The sequence below is a fragment of the Mirounga leonina genome, unplaced genomic scaffold (genome assembly GCF_011800145.1).
Source record: "Mirounga leonina isolate KUSES-001 unplaced genomic scaffold, KU_Mleo_1.0 Mir_224, whole genome shotgun sequence".
NCBI lineage: Eukaryota > Metazoa > Chordata > Mammalia > Carnivora > Phocidae > Mirounga > Mirounga leonina.
The window spans coordinates 19,525,688-19,545,077 of NW_023270615.1; the positions used below are offsets into that span (position 1 = coordinate 19,525,688).

General features: G+C 48.2%; 1 protein-coding gene across 3 annotated transcripts in view; it reads left to right on the forward strand.

Moving 5' to 3' along the window:
- Positions 1 to 68: 68 nt before the first annotated feature.
- Positions 69 to 19,390, forward strand: part of LOC118026381 (F-box/WD repeat-containing protein 12-like) — a 38,967-nt gene continuing 19,645 nt past the window's right edge. For all 3 annotated transcript variants that reach the window (XM_035029214.1, XM_035029216.1, XM_035029217.1), the window contains exons 1-5: positions 69 to 212; positions 2,754 to 2,791; positions 10,430 to 10,593; positions 11,006 to 11,124; positions 14,998 to 15,207. In XM_035029214.1, coding sequence (XP_034885105.1) covers positions 123 to 212; positions 2,754 to 2,791; positions 10,430 to 10,593; positions 11,006 to 11,124; positions 14,998 to 15,207 — 621 coding nt within the window. In that variant the 5' untranslated portion in view covers positions 69 to 122. The remainder of the gene's footprint in view (positions 213 to 2,753; positions 2,792 to 10,429; positions 10,594 to 11,005; positions 11,125 to 14,997; positions 15,208 to 19,390) is intronic.

The following is a 19,390-nucleotide window of genomic DNA, read 5'->3' on the forward strand; positions in this document are numbered from 1 at the left end:
GGGCGGAAGCGCGGTGGGATGGGCGGGGCTTGGCCTGCCGGGCGGAAGCGCGGTGAGGTGGGCGGCGTTTGGCCGAGAGGCGCGGAAGCGTGTGGAGGGACGGGCCGGGGCGGCGGCGCGAGATGGAGCCGCAGCTTGGGCTCCACGAGTTGCTGCACGTTTTCTCCTTCCTGGAGGCCCGGGACCTGCTCTGCGCCGCCCAGGTGGACAAGGTAGCGCGCTCTGTCCGGCGCGGAGGCAGGGCTGGCTTTTGGTCCCTGAGCGTTCACAGCTGGCTCTGCTCTGGGTTTGGTTCCCATTGGGAGGCGGCGTCAGGCGGCCCTGGTGCCGTGGCCGGCAGGGAGCGCTCGCGGCCCCCGGGGGGTGAGCTGGGCGGCTTTTGTGGGGGCAGCGCTGCAAGCCGCCGGCCCCTGGCAGCGCCCAGAACCCTGCTCGGTTCGCCTGCAGCGGCGCCCTGCCGTCGCGCTTCCGTGCTAGCAGGGGCTTGGGCACCGGTTTCCTTGCCCCTCCCGCCTCTCCTGGGATATTCTGGAACTTCCGTCCTGGGGCCTGCCTGGGAAGCCAGGATTCTCCTGTGAGCGGCACGTCCCCTGCGCTCAGGCCTCTCCACACCTGGCGCTGGGCTGTGCTTGCCCTGGGCCTGTTGAGTGCATCCGCCTGCACCTGCGCGAGCTCTTCCTAGATCGGCACACAGCCTCACTGAGTGTAGAGCGTATTTATTCAACATGTTTTTCTCATTACCGAGAGCAAGGATTCTGTTTTGCGTCATGTTGTCTCTAGCACCCGGTGAATTTCTTGGCACTTAGGCTATGTAAATGCTTGCCGAGTAAATGAGTTTCGTTAAGGAACCTAAAATACATTTTATTTTATAACCTTAGAAATGAAACTGCCAGTTATTTTACCAGCAAAAACGTGTTTATTTGGGAATAGCAGAGAATTGCGATTTGGGACGAGCGACTTAGAGTAAAATCATAGGCAGTCCAGGAAACAAAGGCCAGGAGGCTTTTTTATAGAGGAAGGTGGGGGGGGGAAGGCCGTTGTAAACTAAACGGCCATTGGACTAAGCTGCGAGCTGGAAGTGTAGCGGCCTCTCGTTCGCTGGGCTGTTGCTGGGGCAGGAAATCTCCCTCTGGGATAGAAATGTCGTAGCTAAACTCGTGTCGGTTTGCAGTGTGCATCTCTTCTTGTGGGGTCTGCCGTTGTCAAGTGCTGTGGCTTGAAGAGTACCCCCCCCTGCTGGTCTCCTAAGGTTTTCCTTATTAATTTTAACACATGATCATACCATTTTACAGAAAGATCAATAAACAGATTTTTTTTTTTTTAGCAGATTCTTATTTGAATTCTATAACTCATTTAAAATGTGTCACGTAAAATACTGGGTTTTCATCCCTTTTTTACCGATAAGGAAACTGAGTATCACCCAGGTAGTCCCATACAGGGCTGGAATTGGATCCCTGTTTTCCCAGCAGCAGGCTAGGGATAGTGTAGGGGCAGAGTTTGAAAGGAGCGTGACTTAAATCGTTGGAAAGCACCAACTTCTCTGGGACATAGTTTCCCCCTTAGGTGAGATGAGGTCAATAATTTTTGCCTCACCGTGTCATCATGAAGGCCAGGATCTAACAGAGAGATCCTCAAAGGTGTGGGAGGGGAGTATTCATCAGGTTATATTACATGTTATACATCTGTATTTGGGAAATAAGGTCTCAGTTGGGTTTTGAACTAGGAGATATAGAAAAGGAAAATGTGTAAATCTTCTTGCCTGACTTGGCTTGATTTTTGCAAAATACAAATTTTACTTTCCTTCCAAAAATACTGAAACTTTGATCTAGCAGATGACCAAGGGCTGTGGAAGTGGGGGCCTGGGCTCAGAGGAAGGTGGTTCCTTCTGTCATGGATCCGAAAGCCAGTTTCTGGGATGGGGCCTTCAGTGGAGCTGGACCACAGACAACTCCAGGGTGGTTCCCACCAAAGCTGTGTGGGCTTCAGAATCCAGGCTGGCCTAGGCTGGAGAGGCCAGGGAGTCCCAGGATGCAGCTGTGGGCCTGATGGAGGTCAGGCATGGCACTCTGGTCCCCTCCCGGGACTGACGCTGAGCCTCTCCAAATGCTTCTGCAGGGGGCAGTTTATGAAGCAGGGCTTGACAGTGTGTCTCCCCCTCCCCCCCCCTCCAGGTGGCTGTCGGTTCCACCATCTTGGCATCTCTGGGACATCTTCTAGGCCAGTGCAGCAGCCATTCTGGGGCCTGTTGCTTTGCCCTTGTTTCCAATTCTGATGGCAGTTAATGATCCTCCTCCTAAAACAAGTGTAACCCTGCCATTCCTTCAGCCACAGTTCCCAAATGGCTTCACACAGTTTTTTGCCAATAGGACTTTGGGATTTGTGTCTAAGCAGATTTCCAGCTCTTTTCCCCAGAACACTATACTCCAATTATGGCAGAATACTCATGTTTTTACACTTCAGAATCTTTGCTCAAGTAGTTTTATCTCTCCCTAGAGTGCTTCAGCCACTGGGGACTTGATCAGTAGTCACCTCTGAGCCCCTTGGCTCCACTGAGTTGGGCATTCTCTCCCTTCTCACTCATTTGGTTGTTTTTATTGCACTGTTCAAATAAGCCTCATTCCCCAGGGTGAATCTTCTTTCCTGCTGGCACCAAGTCTGATTTAGCTCTCTGCCCCTTCTATAGTGCCCGGCAAGCTAGGCGCCAACTGCACATTGACTGACCCGACATTGTTTTCTCTGCCCTCTTGTTCTAGGTCTGGAATGAAGTTTCAAGGACCAAGGAACTGTGGAGGTGAGTGAAGGAAAAGCCAAACATGGTCAGAAGAGTGTCCCATGAAGGTGAGGGGTGCACTGGATAAGTGGTCTGAGCACTGTGTCTCTGGCTTTGATGCATACACAAGAAAGGACAATCCACAGAACTTAGCAGGAAACTACTCCCCCCTCTACCCCCCCCGTTAGGTGTGTAACACTCTCTTTTTTTAATAGTATATTGAAATATAAGAGTTTTATTAATTGAATGGGAGATTGATATACGTCAGGAGTACCAAAGTCAGGGGCAGAAATGTACAGCAAATGCATACAGCTGGCTGACAGAAGATACATCAACTATTTTATTTGAACTCATCTTTGGTGTAACAACATAGCTGTATAAGCACATATGATATTAAAAAAAAATAACATCAGGGGCGCCTGTGTGACTCAGTCAGTTAAATGTCTACCTTTGGTTCACATTGTGATCTCAGAGTCCCGGAAGGGGCTGGGGCTCCCTGCTCAGTGGGAAGTCTGCTTCTCCCTCTCCCTCTGTCCCTCTCCCCTGCTCGTGCTGTCTCTTGTGTGTGTGTGCTCACTCTCTCTCAAATGAATAAAATCTTTAAAAAAAAAAAAAAAATCAAAAAAATTAAATTTGAAAATAAAAAATATTTTAATCATTAATTTATTACGTTTTTCTTTCTTATTCATTTTTCCTTTGGAACCTGACTTCTTTTGTCCCAAGAAAGGAGTGTCAGATCATCTGTCTCTTGCTGAATGTGAGACAGATTATAGCCTTGACTGTCAGCTAGGAGCTGTATTTAGTTTTAGCCGCTACAGCTGTTCACACATGAAGGGGCTGCCAAACGTGGAGGGAGTCTTTGCTTGATGGGTTTCGTTTTCAGGATAACTGTGCATTGAGATATTTGAGAATTCTAGAATGCCAGTTTTGCTGTATTTAGTGTTCAGTGTCTATAGTATCTATTGCTTTTCATTCACTTGTTATTGATAATGATACTAGTTAGAAAAATTACATTAATCCCTTTAGTTAGTTTTGAAGAGAACTTTTGTTGGCTTTCCGTCTTTATCTACAGTTTGGGGGAATGTACTCTAGATAGAACACATTCAGTTCTGGAAATTGATTCCTCTGTAGGGAGTGGACAAGGTTATGTCTTGCCAAATATGATGCTCAATGACTTTGTGTCATAGGAAATAAGTGAACTGACTCATGGGTTGGCGCGAGTATTTGTGGAAGACCTAGTAGAGCAGTATTCATATGTTGAAATAGGTAGGATGCCAGCCCCAACCCTGGTCTTCATTCTCATCTTTGCTGATAGGCTAGGAGAGGAATTTCTGTTTGAGTGACAGGAGTAAGTTTCTTTCAGCCGTTCAAAAGATACCTTCAGTGGCTTATCACCTAACTTCCACATGGATGTCATATGTTACCACGTGGTGCCTCTGATTCCTCAGGTAGATGGTTTGGCTTCTACAGGCAGGTCACGAACGGGTTTCAGTTCATTACTATTTCATACTGTTTGGTGCTAAACATTTTTAGCATAAAGTCATTCCTCAGCATTGTATCCTTGAACTGTGTTCTTACAAAAACAGTGGGTTTTTCTGGAGCTGGGACAACAGCATTTCAGGAGCATCGTCTTCTGTGGTCACATGCATGTATCATTTCTTTTTTTTTTTTTTTAAGATTTTATTTATTTATTTGAGACAGAGAGAATGAGAGAGAGTACATGAGAGGGGGGAGGGTCAGAGGGAGAAGCAGACCCCCTGCCGAGCAGGGAGCCCGATGCGGGACTTGATCCCGGGACTCCAGGATCATGACCTGAGCCGAAGGCAGTTGCCCAACCAACTGAGCCACCCAGGCGCCCGCATGTATCATTTCTGATGCAGTGTCTGTCATGGGTACCAGGCCCCAAAGTTCTCCAGGCCCATTAGAAATTCTTATGGACACAGCAAATGAATGTAGTTAACTGATCGTGTATTTTTAATGTGTACTGTATAATTTTAATTGAGAATGCTGCAAGTTCCTTTTTTTAATGCCCCATGACCTTTTAAATTCTGCTGCCTTCAACACACTAAACATTAACTTTTGGTTAGAAGTAAAGTTGCAAATATTTGCTTTTTTTTTTTTTTTTTAAGATTTTATTTATTTATTTGAGAGAGAGAGAATGAGAGAGAGCGAGCACATGAGGGGGGGAGGGTCAGAGGGAGAAGCAGACTCCCTGCCGAGCAGGGAGCCCGATGCGGGACTTGATCCAGGGACTCCAGCATCATGACCTGAGCCGAAGGCGGTCGCTTAACCAACTGAGCCACCCAGGTGCCTGCAAATGTTTGCTTTTGTTTAAGGTACATAATTTCTGTTGTGTACCACCGATCATTTGTTATAATTGCTATCTGTGAAAAGTTTTGGTATCACAGTATTTTTGCACTTGATACATTGAAATTCAGAGGCATATCACATACTTTATTCATATTCATACTTAAACCTTTTTGATGGTCTGCCTTTGTTTTTAAAGTAGGCTCCACATCCAGCATGGAGCCCAGCGCGGGGCTTGAACTCATGACCCTGAGATCAAGACCTGAGCTGAGATCAAGAGGTTGGCTGCTTGACCAGCTAAGCCACCCAGGAACCCCAGTCTGCCTTTGTTTTTGTCAAATCATTTGTTTTTTCATTTCTTCTAAATATTGGTCATGGGTCCTACTTAAGGTTCGTATAGTGGTGTGTAATGGCCTTAAATACTAGACTTTACTTCCACTAAGAAATGTGCCTTCTTTTTCTTAAGCCACATTATCTTCTTGGTCTAGCTTTCATTTTCACACTCTTTAGATTGAGATATGGGTACAAGAAATTTCCCTTCTTATTTCAACTCAAAACCAACAACATAAGGACTGGTGATATGAGGTAATTGACACTTGGTCTCACCATCCAGAAGATAAAAGAGGTGGTGAAGCTGAGAGCTCGTTCTTATCTAAAGGGTACAGGCTTATGCAGCTCCAGACAGATTTTGTCAGGTGGGAATTTGGGTTCAGTATAGTCAGACCACTTGCCTTTTCCTGACTTTTATGTGAAAACTTACGATTTTTAAGTGTGGCAGCTAGTCTATGCAGGCTAATCCTATGCAAGCCAAGCAAAATAATCTGGGGGTCCATTTGGCACATAGGCTGCCAGTATACTACTTTTTTTTTTTTTGAATCTTTTTTTTTAAGATTTCATTTATTATTTGAGAGAGAGAGGTTGAGAGAACGAGTGGGAGGAGGGGCAGAAGGAGAAGCAGACTCCTGTGGAGCAGGGAGCCCCATGCGGGACTTGATCCCAGGACTCTGGGATCATGACCTGAGCCACCCAGGCACCCCAGTATACAACATAGAAGGACCAGAGTTCCAGTAAGCACAGTAAAACCTTCATCCAACATGGGCGCTGGATCTTTCTCAGTGTGTTAGGAGGTTCCTAGAGCCTAGCACAGGGCCTGACATGGAGGTGCTCAGTGAATGGAGAAGCTATGATGACTGTATTGTACTTATTGAGGTCATGGGCTATGAGCCATGTATTTCCCACCTAACCTCATCTGTGTTCTCTGTGAGATAGGAGTGCTAGGCTGGAGCCACACAATGCCACATCAGCTCTGTGGACTGTAAAATGCTGGAAGCCTCTGTCCATGAAGCCTCCCTAGTCCTCTCCCAGCCAGAAGTCCACTCTCTTTGTGCTCAGGTCCCATATCACATGTTGCATCTTCTGAAATGTCACGTTTCTCCCATGAACTTTTATTTTGCTTATTCTCCTAACCACTGGCTAAGAGCGCCCTGTGGTAAGAGCCATGTCTCACTCACTTTGGTGCCCAAAGACTAGATGGAGAGTCCATAGTTCTCTACAGTGTGGATGAGCTAACATTTTTATTCTCAAAAACTTGATGAAAGAGGTGCTATCATAGAATTGAGAGCAGTCACATGGAAGCTCGGAATGCAGGATCTTGGAAAATGGTGGATTTGGAAATTTTCTCCTCTATAAAAGCAATGAGAAAACTGACACAAATTTTCAAAATCAACTTTTTCAGAACTCTGGAAATTAATAAGAGACTTGTAGTCTAGGAAGTGTTTGTTCAAGAAAAAATATTTAAATCTTAGAACAGCAAGTTTTCTTGCCCTGTTCCTATAAACCTCTCCAGTTCTCTGTTAGCCTTGAATATCAACAGCTCACGATCACAGTGAAACCAGGAGCCTGGCAGTCACTGGAGGGGGAAGAATGGGATTGGATTCTCATTACCAGAGAATTGTCATTATTTGACCTGCTGGTATTTCTTTGAAGACCCCGTGGGCAGACTGTTTTTGTTTGGTCTGACTTGGAGTTCACTCAGTGTGAAAGCCTTTACTTTGGGACCTTTGTCAGAATAGTAACTGACAGTTGATTAACTTTGTGGCCTGTCAGAGCTGATGGACAGCAATTGAGCAAATAGTAGGCTAACCAAAAGCTTGAAAAGCTGAGAATGTGATGTCTTTAGGGGCTTGAGCTTTGAAAAGCCCTGACACTTTCCTAGGAATGTAAAAGCCCAGGCACATGTAACAGGGTGTGCACAAATTCAGGGAAGACCTAAGAAGGCTCTAAACTCACTTGTTTGGCTAACCCTGAGGTTCTATGCAAGTAGGAAGTGAAGGCTCGGGTATAGTTGTCAGCTGCCTTACTGAGTGTTGAATGCATTCCCCAACATGCACAGGAGCCTTTTGGTGATGACCAGAAGACTTAGTAGTTCTAGGCATTTGCAATATCCATGGCCAGTCATTAGTAAGCTCTAATTTAAGCAGAGACTTCAGTGGCCATATGTAACAAAGAATGCAGGCTTTTCAGAATTTGTTCATAAATGTTACTAAACAAACAATAACAGTCAACAGCTGATACAACAAACCTGGAGGGGGGGGGGTTCAGATTTCCAGAACTCCACATTATTTAAAATGTTCAGTTTTCAACAGAAGTTATGAGTCATGCAAAGAAATAAGAAAAGTATAGCTTATACACAGGAAATAAAGCAAACAACAGAAACTTTGAGAAAGCCCAGGCATTGGACTTACTAGGTAAAGAATTTAAATTAGCTATTTTCATTATGTTCAAACAACTACAGGAAACCATGTGCAAAGAACTAAAGGGAAGGAGGACAGTGTCTCATCCAATAGATGATATCAGTAAAGAATATTTATAAAAATAAATAGAAATTATAGAGTAGAAAATTATACTATCAAATTAAAAACTCAGGATTTGAGCACAGAAGATAGAATCGGTGAATTTGAAGATAAGCCAAGGGAGATTATCCAGTCTGAAGAATAGAATGAATATGAAGAAGGAAGAAAAATCAACAGTGCCTAAGAGACCTGTGGGACACCATCAAGCATGCCAACATTGCATAACAGGAGTCCCAGAATGAGAGGGGAAAGGGAGAAGGAATAAAATATTTAAAGAAATAAGGGCTGGGAACTTCCCAGATTTGATGAAGGATGTTAATTTACACATGCAAAAACTCAATGAACTCCAAGTAGGATAAACTCAGAGTTCCACACCACCAGTGTCGTCTTAGTGCAGTAGGCAGCACGTCAGTCTCACAAAGAGTTCCACATCAGAACACATTGTAGGGACACCTGGCTAGCTCAGTCGGTAGAGCATGCAACTCTTGATCTTGGGGTCATGAGTTCAAGCCCCACATTGGGTGTAGAGATTACTTAAATAAAATATTTAAAAAGACACATTGTAATCAAACTTGAAAGCTGAAGATAGAGAATGAAAGCAGCAAGAGAGAAGCAACTCATCATGTACAAGGAAACCCTGATGATATTTAACAGTTGATTTCTCATTAAAAAACATGGAACACAGGGCGCCTGGGTGGCTCAGTTGGTTAAGCGACTGCCTTCGGCTCAGGTCATGATCCTGGAGTCCCTGGATCGAGTCCCACATCGGGCTCCCTGCTCGGCAGGGAGTCTGCTTCTCCCTCTGACCCTCCCCCCTCTCAGGTGCTCTCTCTCATTCTCTCTCACACAAATAAATAAATAAAATCTTTAAAATAAATAAATAAATAAATAAAAAACATGGAACACAGAAGGTAGTGGGATGACATTGGAAGTGTTGAAAGAAAAGATTATTAGAGTTGAATGTCTAGAAAAATAAAGGAGAAAATGAAGACCTTTTAAGATTAGCAAAAGCTGAGAGGGTTTGTTGCTATACACTTGCGCTACAAGAAACCCTAAGGGAGTCTTTCAGTTTGAAATGAAAGGATGTTAGGTAGTAAGTTGAATCTACATGAAAATAAAGAACACTAGTGATGTTACTTTATAGGCATATATAAAAGGCAGTATAAATGTATTTATTTGTAAGTCTGTTTTTCTCTTTAATGATTTAAATGACAGCTGCATAAAACAATATAGCTGTCTGTTGATGCATATACAATGTATAAAACGTGATTTGTAGGTGTAGCAGCACAATTGGAGAGGGGCAGGAAACGGTGCTACATAGGAGCAAAGTTTTTGAATACTGTTGAAATTAAGTTGATGTTAATCAAAACTAGATTAATCCCCAAGGCAACCATTAAGAACTCAAAAAATATGGTAGAAGAAATGACAAGGGAATTAGTACATTAGAAATTATTCAACACAAAAGAAGGCAGTAACAGAAGACTAGAGGGGAAAATGCTTAAAACCTAGAAATAAGTAGCAAGATGACATGTAAACCATGCCTTGTCATTAATTATGTGGAATGTGTGAAGTGTACACTCCAATAAAAAGGCAGAGGTTGTCAGAAGGGATAAACAATATCCAACTTTCTGCCGTCTACAAGAGACATACTTTAGATTCAAAGACTTAGATAAGTTGAAATTTGAAGAATGGAAACAGATATACCATGCAAACAGTAACCAAAGGAAAGTTGGAATGGCCGTGCTAATATCAGACAAAGTAGACTGTAAGACAAAAAGCATTACTAGAGACAAAGAAGGCTATTTTACGATAAGTCAATCCATGAAGATCTAAAAATTATAAATGCATACGCACCTAACGACAGCAGCAAAACACACGAAGGGCTGACAGAACTAAAAGGAGAAATAGACAATTCAGCAGTAAGAGTTGGAGACTTCAAGAAATACTCTTTTCTTTTTTTTTTAAGATTTTATTTATTTGTCAGAGAGAGTGAGCACAAGCAGGGGGGCGGCAGGCAGAGGGAGAAGCAGGCTCCCCGCTGAGCAAGGAGCCCGATGTGAGACTCGATCCCAGGACCCTGGGATCATGACCTGAGCTAAAGGCAGATGCTTAACTGACTGAGCCACTCAGGCATCCCAAGAAATACTCTTGAATTACCGAAGTAATTCGGTTGCATGACCGAAGCTGCATGCTCTTGGCCTTGGGTCAGTTAAAGCCCCGGTCATGTACAAGGGGTCAGGACCTACTTCACGGGGGTGTCAGGAAAAGTGGCGGAATACGCAAGAAGCACTGACACCTGGTGGTGGTGAGCACTTGTTCAGTGTCATCTCATCATCATCCCCACTTTAACAGTGGAGGCGGTTGAGGCCTCAGTAGGCAGAGTGCATTGTCCAAGCTACTAGATGGTAAAGCCAGGAATCAAAACTAGACCTGTGGACATCATAGTACCTTCTTCTAACACCTGCCCTGTCCTGCCTGGGATCATGGGTCTGTGTTCCAGGCAGCTGTGTCTGAGACGCTGGTCATCATGTAAAGCCTCCCAGATGACCTTGGGCACACAAACATGGAAACAGTACTATCTCTGCCGATCTGAGCTGGAGTTCCGAATGGAATCTGGGCGGCCAGAGAAGGACTTCATCTGCAAAGCCATTGCTGGGCACAAAGGTATGGCTGCAAGCTTTCCTGCTGCTCACTTGTCCTGGTCGAGTGCCCTGGGATTTGGTGTTTAGCCAGTGAGTGGGAAGGGGCTGCTTGACGAGGACTCGCCCTGCTGGGTTCTGTATTTGGCTATGTCACTTGGCGCTCAGAGTAGCCCTGTGAAGAAGGAATTGTTATATTTATTTCAGAGTAGAGAGAAACGGAAAGCAAGAGAGTAGGGAGTGTTGTGGCCACGTTGGCTGGTGGGAGGGGGCAGTCCTGGGTGTGAAGCCCTATGGCCACAGCTGTCCCCTAAGGAGCGCCTGGGTGCTCCCGAGAGAGAAAGAGGAAGGAGTGTCCCGCCGGCCCTTCCCCAGTCTGCATGTCCACATCCCAGACGTTCGGTGTGCATTCAAGGCCAGTCTCTGTTCTCTTCCAGGAGGCATAGATGAGCTGGCCTACATCTCAACCAACGAGTGCCGGTTTGATGGGCGGGAGAAGTCGGTGGTGTGCACCGTGTCCTCGGACAGCACAGTGCGTGCCTGGGATGTGCAGGAGGTGAGCCGGGTGGAGGGGCCAGGGTGCGACTCACAGGATCCTACTGAGGTTCTTCCCCTTCACTAGCTCGTTCAGCCCCCGGGGGCAGCTTCCAGGTGGTGGGATCCCCATGGTATAGACAAGAACTCTGAGCTGCAAGAGGCCAGGTCGCACTTAGAGCTCAGGTCTGATCGCAGCTGGAGCCAGACCTGCCCTTGACTCTGAGCGGCCTGCCTCGGGGAGGTGGGTGCCTGCGCAGCGGCCACACGGCAGCACCTGCCCCCGGTCCCGCGGTGTCCACGTTGGAGCTAGTGCCCAGTCCGGGCTGTTTTGCCCAAACAGTTGCCCCTTCTAGTTACCCCCATGTACCAGCTAAGTGTTGAGACTTTGATAACTGGTATTTCACACTTGGTTGTCACTATTGTTAAAAAGCTTTGCGGTCCATTTCCTCACTGATTCTCACCGCAGCTGAGCAAAGCATGCATTATTATCACCCTGATTTTATGGACGATCAGTCTGAGACAGAGAGGGAAGTGTCTCTGAGTCCTGAACCGTGTGGTTCCCTGTAAATCCAAGGGTTCTGCACACATAGAAACCAACCTCCTTGATAGGACTTTTTCCTGGAAACTACAGATTACCTCATGTTTTTGAAAGCCCTGGACAAGCAAAGGCACCTGTGGGTCCTTGCTACGTTAAGTGGGGAACCTCCTCGTGTCGCCGTTGGCCAGCTCTGCTGGAAGTGCCCAGTTCGCGCAGAGAGCAGAGGGGGCTCCCCGGATTTCCCTGGCCGCTTTGAACAGGGCACCCTGGCTCTCAGCACACTGACCGAGACCTGGGCCTTCCTTGCTAGTGTGCGAGGGTAGCAGGCTGCTGGGAGCTGCGTCCTGCCACCCCCATGCCAGCCGTGGGGTCACTGCTCTGCCCAGACGTCACGTTAGAGTCTGGGAGAGAGCGGGTGTGTGCTGCGTTTGGTCACGCGGGGACACTTGAGAGGCCACCTGAGGCCATGCTGGGCACAGAGGTGGTGATGGAGTCTTGAAAGTCCCAGCTGGGCTGCAGCCTAGGTTGTGAGGGGCCCAGGAGCCGGGGCAGGGGCTCGGAATGGGAGGAAGGGGCACCGGGTGGGGGCACATGAGGGATGCGCTGTGGTTAGTTACAATTTATTTTGCTTTTGAATCATGAAAGTAAAACACTGTTGAGGGTTTTGGAAAAGTAGGACTAGGAGATATTTCTTGAGCGAAAAAATTCTCCCCCTGCCTGCTCTCTTTAGCAGTTCTTCCCAGAGGCGACCACTGTTCAAGTCCTGTCCAATCTTCGTCTTCCTGGTGGCTATCGATTCATCTGTTTTTACATTAGTAGAGTCTGTTCCTCCATCCGCATGCTTCAGAGAGTCTGTGTTGTCTGCCTGCTTTGCAGAAACTTCTTCGTTACCAGGAGCCCGTTCTTTATCCCATGCTCTTTTTTTTTTTTTAAGATTTTATTTATTTATTTGAGAGAGAGAATGAGAGAGAGAGAGAGAGAGAGAGCGCACATGAGAGGGGGGAGGGTCAGAGGGAGAAGCAGACTCCCTGCCGAGCAGGGAGCCCGATGCGGGACTCGATCCCGGGACTCCAGGATCATGACCTGAGCCGAAGGCAGTCGCTTAACCAACTGAGCCACCCAGGCGCCCCCCATGCTCTTTTTTGTTTAAAGGGTACAAAGTTGTTTGCATCATTTCTCTCTACTCCGTGGCCAAGTTTTCGGTTGTTGATGATAGTTTCCTCTTCTCATGCTTGGTTTTCCTCCTACAAGGCAGTATTTGAGGGTCATTTCACAGGAAGGTCCTGTGGTTCCTGGGGTGGGAGGCTGCCCGCCTTCCTGTGGCCTCTCTGTAGGACCTGCGTCGGCTGTGGACACCTGGCCACATGGGCTCAGGGTGCGGGGGTCAGCAGAAGAAGACATGGCGCCTGGGAGACCCTAGACTTGCCCAGATGATCAGGTCTCGACTTGAACAGGGAGAGCACTTGGGTACAGGCTCGGTAGACGTTTCCCGTCAAGGGCCCTGTGGTCCCTATGTAACCCCCCAGCTCTGTGGGCTCGATGCAGGAGCAGAAAGCAAACGGGAGAGTGGCCTGTTCTGACAGAGCTAGCAACGCATGCTGACATGTGAGGTGCACATATTTTCATGTGTTGTGAAATCGTCTTTTGATTTTTTTTTTTTTTTTTAAGCTAAACTACAAATATGGGCAGTGGGCTGGGTTTGGCTGAAGGCCGTAATTTGCTGAGCTCTACTTCCGTGTGGTCTGGTTTGCCAGCATGAGCCTCTTTCAGAGTCCAGAGCCACCTGCACACATCCTGCCTGGCTGCACAACCTTAGTACTCTTCACGAGCAAACCTCCCGTAGAAAACAACCTCCGCCTTTCCTCCTTCCACGTCCACACATAGCAGTTGTCTTGTCCCCAAATAATTATCTGTATGGTTAGTAGTACTGTAATTGTGTAAGTGCTTTTCACACTGAGCTATGAGGAAAACTAACATTTGGCGTTTCCTAAAATTAGTAAGTACTCCTTTTTTTTTTTTTAAAGATTTATTTATTCATTTTAGAGAAAGCATGTGCATGCAAGCAGGAGGGACAGAGAGGGAGAAAATCTCAGGCAGACTCCCCGCTGAGTGTGGAGCCTCTTGTGGGGCTCGATCCCACGACCCATGAGATCACGACTTGAGCCGAAACCAGGAGTCAGACACTCAACTGACTGCACCACCCTGATGCCCCAATAAATGCTCCTTTTCAAAAATGATCTTAGTTGCCACTTACAGTATTTAAGACCATGCTTTTGACTGGTTATATTGGTTTCTGGTCTGGCTTTCCATGCCACGTGTCATCCACTGTCCCTGGAGAATTCTAGGGTTTGAGTTCGTCTGTTTCTGGCATCAGAGTCCTGGTGCCACCACCGCCCACTTCCTTCCTGCGGCAGGCGTGTTGCCCAGCAGTCACTGGTCAGCGTGTTTCTGTGCTCCGACCCCTGACCTCTGCTTCCACTCCGAACCCAGGAGGGAGTCTCACGCCTCCTTCACTAACCCTGGTGAATGTGCTCTGTTCCCCGAGACTCCTTGCCATCCCTCCGCGTCACCTTGCTGCTCGAGCAACAGGAATCAACTGAGAAAGGATCTCATAGAGGAATCCTGAGTATCTTGGTTGGAAAAAAAGATCCAGATCATGGTAAAAGGAACACATGATAGAAAAAGGGTCATAATGACCCAGAATGGGAATGGAAGCCCAGGTGGCGCCTCTGGGAGACTGGGAGTGGAACGTCGCGGATAGTTCTCTGGTTCCCGCCTTCGGGTGCCCTGAGCCCACTGGCACCAGCTCTTTCCCACCTGTTGCAGTTCTTACAGTCCTGGGACAGACCATGGAATCGCCCAGCTCGGGCCTTGGCTAGGGCCCCTCCCAGGAAAGGGGGTGTTTTAGCAGGACAACACGGACATGCCACGTGAACTGTTCTCACCCACAAGCCTGAGTTAGCTAATCTGTAAAATGGGGCTGCAGGGGCCTGAGGGAGATGCTGCACATGTAAGTTCTTTGTACGCAGCCATGTGGCCCAGGCCCCAGCTCCCTGCCCAGCCTGCCTTGGTGGAGCTGGGGGCAACCACTGTGTGCACACGGCCGCCCCCCGCCCCCGGTGCAGTCCTGGTGGTGCCAGCGCTTGGGAATTTCCGTACACCCCCAGTTCCGCCACTGCTGTGCCCTGAAACACCGCTTCCGTGCCGTGCTCTGCACCACACTGTGGCTCCTGTGAGCATGGGGTCTGTGCCTTTTCTACCCGTGTGCCCCCCGTGTGCACTAGGCGATGGTCATATGTTTATGAAATGAATGGCCCCCGTATAAGTTGTTATTTTCCTTTTGTTGTTGCCCAGGGCACAGAGATCTGGTCAAGCCCCCTGCAGCCCGCTGCTCTGGTGAACTTGGTGACCTACCCTCGGCTGCAGCTGGTCGTCACCGTGGACAAGCTGGGCCTGATCAAGGTGTGGAAAGCGGAGAATGGGAGGGAGTGGGCCTCCTTCTCCCTGCCTACATACTCATCTGCGTTGCAGGCCTGTGACCATCCAGAGGGCCCCTTCCTGCTGGTGAGTGACTGGCTCTTGGGAGTCTCTGCAGGTCCTAGCTGTCTCCCAGGGTCACGGACACTCTGGTGCTGTGACCACTGTGATGGGTGGCGCCTGGAGCCGGGCACTCGATGTGGTAGGACAAGCTGTCGTTCTGCGGCCCAGTACCCCAGCTCCTCCTCTCCAGCTCAGCTGCCTGCAGCAGCCTGTCTCCCCAGCCCCGTCTCTGCCCCTCCTGAGCCGTCACCGAGACTCAGCCACGGGCTGCCTGTGGGTTCAGTTCATGTGCCTCTGCTCTCCTGTCCCCTGAGCTTGCTGGCAGTCTCTCTCCTCCCTGCAGTTCCTTCTCTGTCTGCATTCTTACCCTTCCTTACCTTGTTTCAAGTCCCAGCTAAGGCCCAACTCAGGAGAAACTGAGGCATGTTTGACAAACATGAGCACTTGCCCAGGACACCAAAAGCCTCTGTTACCAGAATGTCCATTTAGAAGTGACTCTTGGGCATTGGGAGGGTTTGGCGGGGAGAAACAAGGAAAGTGGGTGTAAGGTGGCAGGTGTGGGAAATGGCTCTCAGATGGAGGCAGTGTCCCCACCTGTGGGGAAGGAGGCCTTGGAAAGGTTGGGCAGGCTGGCGTCCCGGGGATCAAGAGGAGCAGACGTCCGTGCGCACAGAACTGACTGGAAAGGAACTAAGCTTAGCAAATAAAATGAGTAATATCTGATGAAACATTTTACATAAACCACTGTGCAGCTGTTGAAGAAGACTTCCGAATAAGTGTAATTGGCATCCCCAGATCCATTTGAGAATCCATTGCGTAGCTGAAGAGGCCACTGAGGTTCTCTCTGGTAGCAGTAGACCATGTGCTTCCCTTTCTTTGCGAAGGATAGTAAAGGTAGGAGGCGTACATCTGCTGGATAACCTCAGAGAGGAGAAAGAACAAAAATGTCTAGACCAAGATTCAGGAGATTTAGCCGGAATCAGATGGAGTCACCGACACTGGCAACTTTGCCCTGGAGACCCTTCTGCCAAGGCAGCTGAGAGGCTGTAGGCCTTTGATGGCCCGGCGAGGAGTTGGAGTGCTGAGCCAGTGAGGGCGGAGCCCTGGGCCTCCCCTTACACTGGGTGGGGTGCCGGGGGTTGCAGCCCGAAGTGGGATCTGCAGGTCCGCCGTGCTCCCCCTGGCTGTAGCCTGGCACCCCGGCCACCTGGGAGGAGTAAACGAGAATCCTTCCTGGGAAAGATAACGTCACCCAAGGCCGCATGTTATTTCTGCTTTGAAATGCAGTGTCCAGCACACACTTAGAGCTAACTAGGCACGGGAGAGATGAGAGAGTACGAGCTCAAGATACTGCAGTCCTTACATGCTAAAACCCCTGTGGTTGCCGTGTTTAGGGAGAGGGTTTCAGAACTCAAAGCTATGAAAAATGACGGAACCTATTTAGAAAAGAACCAGGTAGAAATTCCAGAATAGAAACACTGAGTACAAAGGTTAACTCAGTGAGTGGGTTTCATAGCAGGATGGACAGTGGAATCACACCGAGATGGGGGGTGGAGGGGAGCGTCTGGGGCTCTGGCAACATCCCATTTCTTAACTTGGGTGGCAATGTGAATATTTGCTTTGTAATGATGCATTGAGCGTTGGGTTTGTGTTTTGTGCACTTTTCTGTATGGTGTTTTCTGCATCAGTGAAAAAGTTAAGAGGTTACCTGGAATGAAATGCAGATATTGAGTGAGGTAAATGGAAAGAGAGGGTACAAGATGTAGACCAGTCCTTCTCAGGCTTTAATGGCATGTGAACTACTGGGGATGTTGTTTAAATGTAGATTCCAATTCGTTGGGTCCCTGGGGATGCCTCGATTCTAACTTTTTTTTTCCTTTTGTGAGAGAGAGCACACAAGCAGGGAGGGGGAGAGCGAGAGAGAATCTCAAGCAGACTCCCTGCTGAGTGTGGAGCCCGTCACGGGGCTCTGTCTCACGACCCTGAGATCATGACCTGAGCTGACATCAAAAGTCAGACACTTAACGAGTGAGCCATCCAGGCGCCCCTTGGATTCTGACGTTTTAAAAGCTGCCTGGTAGTATCGGTCCTGTCGGTTAGATGACACTTTGAGTAGCAAGGCCATAAAGGACCCATGGAAAAATTCTAGTATTTGGTATCAGGAGCAGGTGAGGGAGTGAATGGGTCAAAAGCAACATTTGAAGAGATAATGGCAGATATTTCTCCAAAATAGACTAAGGACATTGATCCATGGAATCAAGAAGGCCTACAAGCCCCAAGTGGGATAAACAAAACTGAATCTGCATACGGGCCCATCAGGGTGAACTGAGATTACCCGAGGACCAAGAAAGCCTATCTGGTAGCAGCCAGGGGACGCAGACTCCCTTCAGGGTCTGACTGACTGCGGGCAACCGTGGATCTCAAGGATCATAGAATAGGGTCTTGAAAGAAAGAACTGCCAGCAGGAAATCCATAACAGAAAGTGACCCCCAGGAGTGAAGAGGAGTGAAGGCATCTCAGGTAACATGGAGAATCTGTAACAGTCACAGCACCGCTGAGAAGAACATGCGTGGGACACGAAGTGGAAGGCTGATGAGCAGCACTGGGGACGAGGAGATCTGAGGGTCAACTATAAAACAGCAGGAACCGCATCTTGTGGATTTTAAACTATGCGCAGAAGACAAACAGAGGGCGTTAGCATTTACGTTAGGAGAAGGTTATGAGGAACTAAACAGTCCAGGATCCTTGAATTGTCTGGGACCATTTATGTACCGATGGGCAGTGACGTCTACAAGGAGGAACCTCTCCCCTAACTCCCAGAAGAGAAATGAAGGAGCATATAGCCTCGAAGTCCTAAGAGCAAAAGGGGCAGGATCAACCCTGACCCCAGATTTGGCTTGATTATCAAGAGTGATGAAGCCACATGAGCACCAAGAGGGTATGAAGAGGTAATTTGTCCCATAACCAGGCTTTCAGGATGGTGGCTCCCAGGAGGCAGGTCTGAACGGCTACAGGCAGCAGCGGGGAGTGAGTGGCCTGCTCTTCCTGTGGTTGGGGTGGGATGGAGGGAGGACCCCTGCGTGGGCCGGGTTTCTGTGGTTTGAATTCTCCACGGGTGGCCTTTATCCTCTTGTCCGGATGTGGAACGGAGGGTGGGATGGGCAGGCCGGAAAGCTGTCCGTCACCAAACATCAGAGACGGAGTCAGATTCCAATAAGCTTCCCTTCTGGTGACTTTGCTGTAATTCTGCCTTCAGGCTGATGGCTGAAACGTGCACGTTTTAGGTCTTCGAGCTCGGACTTGTGTAAGCCAGCCAAACGTGTGGTGCTCTGGGGGCCACCTGCTCAGGCTGGAACCCAAGGGCAAGTTCTCTTGTCTGGCTCATTCGGGACCCAGCGTTGTGTATTCGAGAAGTGAAGTGAGTGCCCGGTCGCGTCAGTATGTCTGGGTCTCCAAAGGGGATGGGGGTGTCTGATTGCCATTTGTGTCTTGGGGGTTCTGGGAGGCAAGCCTTCCTGAGTCTTCACCAAGAGGGAGAATTTGGGATGAGAAGCTTTGTTTCTGGCCACGCGGCTGCAGCACCAGCAGAGACCGAGGCGGCGGTGGTGTCTGCGGCTGGTCCTTCGCGGGCGCTTCCAGGGCCGTTGGCGCCAGCCGCGGGGTCCGCCCTTGAGCAGGGATGTTCCAGTTGGCGGAGGGGCCACAGCAGTGGGCTCCACCATGTGTGATGGCAGCTTTGGTACCTGTGTAGTGTGGGAACTCCTTTCCTGTTGGCTCAGAGGGTGCCCTTCTCCAGCAATATGTGAAGAACTATTATCACTCAGTAGGTAAGAGACAGCCCAACTTTAAAATTAGGTGGAAGATTTGAATGCTTCACAGAAGAATATAGAGTGGTAGCCATTAGCACATAGAGAGAGAAGCTCCACACCACCAGTCATCAGTGAAATGCAGTTTAGAACCATGGTGAGATATGGCACCATATTGATCTGAAGAGCTGAAATTAAACAAATGTTTACACAGATGTGACACAATTCTTCAGAGAATTGTTTGGCAGTTATTTTAATATTAAAAAACACTTAACCATATTATGCAGCAGTTTTTCTTTTAGCTATTTACCAGTGAGATATGAAAATCTTTACACAAAAAGATTGGTACACAAATGTTTGTAGGAGCTTTAGTAATAATAGCCACATTGGATACAACCCAA